The sequence below is a fragment of the Camelina sativa genome, chromosome 3 (genome assembly GCF_000633955.1).
Source record: "Camelina sativa cultivar DH55 chromosome 3, Cs, whole genome shotgun sequence".
Classification (NCBI taxonomy): Eukaryota; Viridiplantae; Streptophyta; class Magnoliopsida; order Brassicales; family Brassicaceae; genus Camelina; species Camelina sativa.
In genome coordinates, this window is record NC_025687.1 from 4,707,628 (window position 1) to 4,715,265 (window position 7,638).

The 7,638-nt window shown below is 33.8% G+C and overlaps 1 protein-coding gene across 4 annotated transcripts; it reads right to left on the minus strand.

The window, feature by feature from the left end:
• On the minus strand, window positions 3,365-7,638 carry LOC104769358. 4 transcript variants are annotated; one of them, XM_010493564.2, is made up of 8 exons: window positions 7,559-7,638; window positions 7,083-7,472; window positions 6,632-6,718; window positions 6,317-6,526; window positions 5,545-5,709; window positions 5,393-5,446; window positions 5,157-5,303; window positions 3,365-3,900 (listed from the first exon to the last, which is right to left on the minus strand). In XM_010493564.2, exons 1-8 carry the CDS (start codon window positions 7,571-7,573, stop codon window positions 3,526-3,528), a joined length of 1,443 nt encoding a protein of 480 aa, XP_010491866.1. In that variant the 5' UTR covers window positions 7,574-7,638; the 3' UTR covers window positions 3,365-3,525. The 4 variants fall into 4 exon arrangements, with proteins under 4 accessions (XP_010491866.1, XP_010491860.1, XP_019098932.1 ...); XM_010493558.1 differs by lacking the exon at window positions 3,365-3,900 and adding an exon at window positions 4,100-4,600; XM_019243386.1 differs by lacking the exon at window positions 3,365-3,900 and adding an exon at window positions 4,643-5,050.

The following is a 7,638-nucleotide window of genomic DNA, read 5'->3' on the forward strand; positions in this document are numbered from 1 at the left end:
GGAAAACGAAAAGGAGAAAAACCAAATAAGAGAGACTGAGAGTTCCGTGACCTTCTTCTTAGGCACATCCATTAGCTCCATGGATCCGCCGGTATCAAAACTTGGAAGCCCGAATCCGAAACTCTTTTCATCGATTGAACCCGGCTGATTCTGATCGAACTCAGGCAAAACCAGCGGCGACATAGAAATGGGGCGATCGAAAGCCATTGCTCAAACGGAGAAGATACGAACTCAGAGATCTTCTGAGTTCAGATCTAGTACCAAAAGAAAACAACAAGTAAACGATGAGTCGTCATTCAAATTTTGAAATGAGAAAATCGATAAGGAGAAGAAGTTGAGAGATGGATTCTTACGAGAGAAGCTGAAGTAATACCGGCGGCGGCGTCAATATCATCATCGACATCGTCGTTCAAATTCCACCAGATCTGGCTCTGATCTAGCCGCCGCTACAATCTTCAGATCTGTCAAAATAATAAACCACCCACACATTAATACACTGATTAACGAGAAGCAAACAACAAAGCATCATAGGAGAAGACAAAGAAAAGAAGAAGACATTACCTGTCTAAAACTCGAGATTAGGGTTTGGACTAAAAGGTCGATCTCTACACCATGTTTGACAGAGAGAAGAGCTGTAGATGACGAAGATGAAGAAGAAAGGTGATTATGATGATGATTTGATGAGAGACAGATTTTTTCAGTTTCAGAATCGCTTATCGCCAGAGAGAGAGGCAGAAGGTGGAAGAGAAAGAAATGAAAATTATTAGGGTTAGAGTTAGTGAAAATTAGGTATATATAACTCGGTTAATTAAAACCGATCGGTTATGCCCTGGCGAACCGAACCGAACCGGTAACCGAATTACCATATTAATTTCGCCGATCAGTTTGTTGATCCTCTCACATGTGCTGCCGAAAACCAAACATCTTGGTTTAATCTGTTCGGTTCTCTCGTTATGACCGAACGCCCATGGCTAATTATTAATAGTTGATGGCATAACAAAGTCAACCACCAATAGTCTATAGAAAAGTCTACTTAAACAAACCCTAAATCAAATAATTTTAACCTAATCAGCCTTTCCTCCCTTAATTTGACTCGTTTATATGTAAATTTATTTTATTTCAATGCAGAAAGTCTATGTGGTTATTATTTGATCAATAAGTTTATCAAATTATTTTTTATAAATTTTTTAATTAAAATTTAAACTATAATTAAGGAGTAAACCTACCTTTATGTCTTCACATATATTCAATTTATAATCTACCTTAAATAAATCTATTGCAGACTTTCTCCGGGTTACATCTGTCATTTCGGTTTCTGTTTATTATTTGGTCGTAAGGGAGTCAAATATTGAATATGAGATCTACTATTGCATTCAAAACCAAATAAATATATACAAAATGCAATTGTCCCATTAAAATAAAATAAGAACATTCCATACAATTATCTTAATTTTCTTTATAATATGATTTCGATTGCATTTTCTAAAGATTTGATATAAACTGCTAAAGTTTATCAGATTTTAATTTTTTTTATCATTTATGTAATATTAAGAAAATGAAGTCATTCTATGTAAAAAGTTAATGTACGTGATCCCCAAAAACAATATAGAATTTATGTAACAATCTTATTAAATCTATAGAATATAAGATAATAATAATTAATTGAAGATTCATGTAAGATCTATATGTATGTATTAAAATAGATCAAATTAAAAAAAAGAATGGCATAAATTTAGATGTGCAAAAAGATATAGTCATATTTTATTTTCTTTATATATCAATTATATAGGTGATTTAATTTACACCAATTTTTTTTAAGTAAATCACTTGAATACTTTTTTTTTGGACCAAATATTAAAATAATAATAATAATGACAGTATATACTTAACTTTAATCATATGATGAACCATATACAATGTAAGAACTATTTTCATTTCAATACTATAGTCTAAAAAATATAGAAAAGGAAAATTACTTGACTAATTTAAATAGTGTTTAATGATTGTATATAGTTTATTTTTTTAAGATGGTGAACAATATATAGTGTAAGAAGAGTTTTCATTTCAATTTTACAGTCTATATATATGAATATAAAATACAAACTCTGAATGTATTGAAATAAGACAAACGAAACAAGAGATATTCCATCAGAAGATTGTTTAAGACAAATAAACGATGAAATCAGAGACAGCTCTCATATGCATATTCATGTTTTCCCTCTTTGTTCAACATCAGTGTATGTCTAGACTTCTTCATATACATATGTGTGTATAATAATCATTTCTTTGTCTTTTTTTTTTGTCATTTTCAATGTTGGTTAATGACGTGTGGTTTCAAATGCGTAGGCATGCATATGAATGTTAGAGAAACAGAGAGCAAGTTCTATATCCCACCGTGTGGCCCTGCTCAATGTGGTAAAATTTTCGCTAAATGGCCATGTTGGTGCTGTATCAAAAATCCAAAGCTATGTATGAAAAAGCAAAGAGATTGCAATTCTAGTCCCTATTGTCCTCGCATGAGCTTTGAATATTTAAAAACTGATGTACCGCTATATATAAATATTTTTGTTTTCACAGCTAAATTGCTTTATTTTAATAAGAGAACTATCTATATAACTATTTGGATTCTTTTCTTTATATTATGTATTGAGAAACTTATTATAACCACGATTGTTTTTTTTTAATCACCAAAAACAAAAGAGAGATCTGATCAAAATGTTACCAATAATCACTCATTACTCATATATGCTAACCAAAAAAAAAAACTCTTTTTAAAGCACCCAAAGTCCCAACGTTATATCCATCCCACAAATATGTGTTTACATAAAAACGTACGTATATATATGTTCTACATACTCAAATCAAATATCTCCACGTCATGACTCCATCTTTTGACCTGGTCATCATGTTGGTTTGCTCATGTAAACCGGTCTGTTCTTATTGGTGTGATTGCCGTACACCACTCGCTTCAACGGATAGCTAGGCTGTGAACATCGTCAAAGCTGGGGTGTGTTAATATTGATGTGTAGGTGTGAGGATGTAGGTAAGCGAGATAGGAAGGTCGAACAAAATCTTTATACCTCCATGTTTCCTTGACTATTGCGACTATATTTTCAAAAGAGATTGTTATTGTTGCGGGACAAATCTAAATCTAAACCCTAGCAAATCTTTAAAGTGATACAATTAAGCATTATAAGAATGTTTGGAAAACTCGAAAATTTGAATCAGTAGATATGTACATCAGGTTATTTATTATAGTTCGAGTTTTCCAAACATTCTTATAATGCTTAATTGTATCACTTTAAAGACTAGAACCAGGTAAAGAATAAATCATTACCTGACATGTGAGATGATAGACAATATAAAGTATAACATATGGCGCTTGTACATTTCCTCCAATATACTTTTTCACATTTACACATAAATGAACATGATCATAACCAAAAAAAACAAATAAATGATAAAAGTGGCTCTTATAACCTAAAACACCTTCCCAATCCCTAAACCCTAATTAAAATTTTTGTTTTAAGGGCATTTAGGATTCTTGCCTGGTCCTCCGTAATAAAAATAACTCCCCCAAGCCCGGTTAGAACCACCTTGAATATCGTAACAATTCGGATGATCCGCAAGTACTTTAAGATTAGGGGAAGGAACCAAATTGTTATCCCAATCAACTACTTGGATGTTTCTGAAATAAGAAGATTTCGTGAACCCTTCCTCTGCAAAATGTCCACTTCCCATCTGTGTTGAAGTGTGGCCTCCATTTTGCGAATTTACGACTTCGCCACCGTATTGGACCATGCTCGCGTGCTCCTTCAGGTGTGTGAACAAGAACGATGGCCAATACCCGACTAGAATACCCGACCCGAATTCTAGCCACCAATTCCCATGCTTCGGATCCTGATCATCAAACATAGTATAATGTATAAAAAACACACGTAAACTATATGTCTATATTCAGTGACAATAAACTTAAGATGAATTTTAATGCATTTAATTAACAATAAAGAACAAATATGTTCTACTTTATATATATAAAAAAAGAACTAAGCATGCCTTTAATTATGACCCCATGTGAGGCTAGCTAGAGGNCCTCCAATATACTTTTTCACATTTACACATAAATGAACATGATCATAACCAAAAAAAACAAATAAATGATAAAAGTGGCTCTTATAACCTAAAACACCTTCCCAATCCCTAAACCCTAATTAAAATTTTTGTTTTAAGGGCATTTAGGATTCTTGCCTGGTCCTCCGTAATAAAAATAACTCCCCCAAGCCCGGTTAGAACCACCTTGAATATCGTAACAATTCGGATGATCCGCAAGTACTTTAAGATTAGGGGAAGGAACCAAATTGTTATCCCAATCAACTACTTGGATGTTTCTGAAATAAGAAGATTTCGTGAACCCTTCCTCTGCAAAATGTCCACTTCCCATCTGTGTTGAAGTGTGGCCTCCATTTTGCGAATTTACGACTTCGCCACCGTATTGGACCATGCTCGCGTGCTCCTTCAGGTGTGTGAACAAGAACGATGGCCAATACCCGACTAGAATACCCGACCCGAATTCCAGCCACCAATTCCCATGCTTCGGATCCTGATATCAAACATAGTATAATGTATTTAAAACACACGATATTCAGTGACAATAACATTAAGATGAATTTTTAAGCACTTAACAATAAAGAATAAATATGTTCTACTTTATATTTAAAAAAAAGAACTAAGCATGCCTTTAATCATGACCCCGACCATGTGAGGCTAGCTAGAGGAAATAAATAGTACTATTAATTTGATAACTCAAGGAGCCATGCTCCTAGCATTGCTTTGAGAGTCAGTATGTTGAACTATTTGGGGACAAATGTATCAAAGAATGGAAAAAACAAAAAAAAGAATAACTTAGAGCAAAAGTAAAGAGTTTGTAATAAGTGGTATGATACTCAAGTATACTCCTCTTTTTGTTTTCTCTTAAAATGATAAAAAGAGAAAAGGATACAGCATCTTGTAATTAAAGCATATGCAGTAGATTGTTTTTTCTTTTCCTGTACTGTATACCCAATTTTCAAAGATAAGAAAATGAATGAATATTATAACTAGAGTGTGACCAGAGGAGAGAATATTTTGATGATAAATTAGAGAAGTTCAAGTTGTACCTTCCAAATAAGGAGAGTAATATCGAATTGTCCACCCTTGTATGAAGACGAGGGAGATATTGCAGCTCCAATCGCAATCTCACTATTGGTTTGGACAAAACCGGAACACAAGAGATTGTAGCAACCAGTTGCTTGATATGCATCGTTCTGTCGTCACCAAAAACATAAGAACTAATTAATAATATTCTTTAAACTCTAAACAATATATAAATAAATACAAAAGGCAGATTACTTACAGTCCAGTACGTAAAGAATCTTGGGTAATTATCCCCATAGAGCTCTGGACTCACCTAATGGCAAATAATAATTATGATCCACAGTTAGCAATTGATACTAATTATAACATATTAAAAAATTGTTTGGTTTGATGATACTAGTAATTAAGTACCTGCCAGCCAGCTTCAATGGTGTTGAGATCATTACCGAAGGAACCAGAGATAATCCAAACCTGAGATAAACTAAATTCGTATTGGTTCTGGACCTGAGGTGCCCACACATTTATGCTTGCTTTTGCACCATAGTATTTCTCTCCGCTCACGTATCCCACCGCGTGCTATATTTTTTAAACACAACCGATAGAATATAAAAAGGATTTAGTGTGTTTATGAAACTTGGCAGAGCTCTATATCGTCGTGAGAGTTTGTGTTTTCCATAACTAACTATTTTCTATTATTATGATTAGTTTGGGAAAAAAAAATGCTGACAGAATGTAGATGAGGATTAATCATTTTTAATTAAAAGAAGTTTTTTGTAGTGTAGTTTTACACAATATTCTCTCCTATTTCTTTCTTTTTTTTTGTTTTTTTATTTTTTACCGACAAGTTTGTCTACCTTCTCTTATTTTTTTATTTTTTTTAATAACAATTCTAGATAAAATTTTAAAAAGAAAGTGAAAACATTTGCGAATTTCGTTGACCACTTTTTCTCTTCTCGTCCGAAGATAGTAGATAATTAAAAATTCCATCGATTTCAAAATACAAAACATTTTCATACCAAAATTTCAAATTTCGAATTTTATTAGCACTCCAGACACAAAAAAAAAAACTTATCAATTATTTCTTTAACCAAAAAAAAAATGTATAGGTCTAAATTTTCATATGACTAAATGTTCTTGAAATAAAATAAACTTTAAGAAAAAAAAAAGGAGATGAAAATCTTACTTCATGGCCGTTACTGCTAGTGTCTCTTCTGTAATGTCTGAGTTTCTTGCCAAAGCTAGAAACAGAGTTTGCTCTGAGAATATCTTCTGCTTTTGTTCTTCTGATAGGGACAGTTCCTTCATCACATGTCTCTCCCTCCATTCCCCACAACTGGAAGCTCTTTGGCCTCAATCCTCTCCTGTTGTGCCCTCTTGGCCTCTCAGGAGGATCCTTCAGTAATTTAAGTTCACAAAGCTTTTAAATTAGTTCATCATTTCATTAACGGGTCTAATGAAGGTATGATTAAGATTTAGCTTAGCAATATGGTATGCGTACCATTGGCCTCTGTCCTCTTAATCTGGGATGATCAAATGCTGGTTGGTGATGTGATAAAACACAGTCTATGATGTCACCGTCAGGGCTCTGCAACAACAAAAAGGGGACCATGAATCAGACAATTAGAGTAAGAGAAAGAGTGTCCAGAAAAGAGAGGACAACGAATTAGAAACACAAGAAGAGGAAGAAGAGTGATTTGAAAATCAGGAACGAAGAATCCGAAACAGAGGAGGAATACAAGAGCGTGTGTGTTTCTGAAACAGAGCATTAAAGAATCAGAAACAGAACAAGTTCTTGAAACAGAGCATACAGAGCCAGAAACAGAGTATGAGAGTGTTTTTTAATGAGACATAGGAAATGAAAACATACATAGGGAGGAAGAAGGAGATTGTGTTTCTAACAAAGAGATCTAAAAAAGATGATTACGTACAATAAATCTCATCTCACTTACATGAATTGTCTTGACGGAAGGTTTATTGATCTTCCTGAGATGTTGGTTAATGGCTTTGAGCTTATTGAGCTCTTCGAGTGGCCGGAGAGTTTGGTTTCTCGCTGAGAGATTCTCGGATAAGACAGAAGAAGACAAGAGAAGAAGAGAGAGGAAAAGAATGTTAGAGGAACAAGTACGAAACAAAAGGATCATATCTAAGAAGAAGCTTCTTCTTCTTCTTCGTCTTCCTCGTCTTCTTTCTCTTGTTATCATTCTTGTTTCTTCTGAGAACGACTCTGTTTCTGTTTGTCTCATTGTATTGCATCGATCGAAACGACGGCATTTATTGCCGTTTCTGGGTTTCCTCAACACGAACTCACCTCCTCCCATCAAGACCCCAAAACGATTTCTCTTGATATTATTAAAAAAAATGAGAAAGTGAGCAAAAGAAGACAAAAACCCCCTTGAATTATTTTATAATCTCCTCAAGCTCTCACCATTTCCAAAGCCATTAAAGCTAAATTTCTTCATCTCAAACCCCAAATAAAGAATCAAGAAACACTCTTATTGTCTTCTT

Bases quoted from the DNA above. Each gene is read 5' to 3' on its own strand.
- LOC104769358 (XM_010493564.2), bottom strand. The intron at 6,527-6,631 runs GTACGCATACCA...AAATTACTGAAG, and splicing joins TAAGAGGACAGAGGCCAATG to GATCCTCCTGAGAGGCCAAG. The intron at 5,447-5,544 runs GTACTTAATTAC...ATTTGCCATTAG, and splicing joins CCATTGAAGCTGGCTGGCAG to GTGAGTCCAGAGCTCTATGG.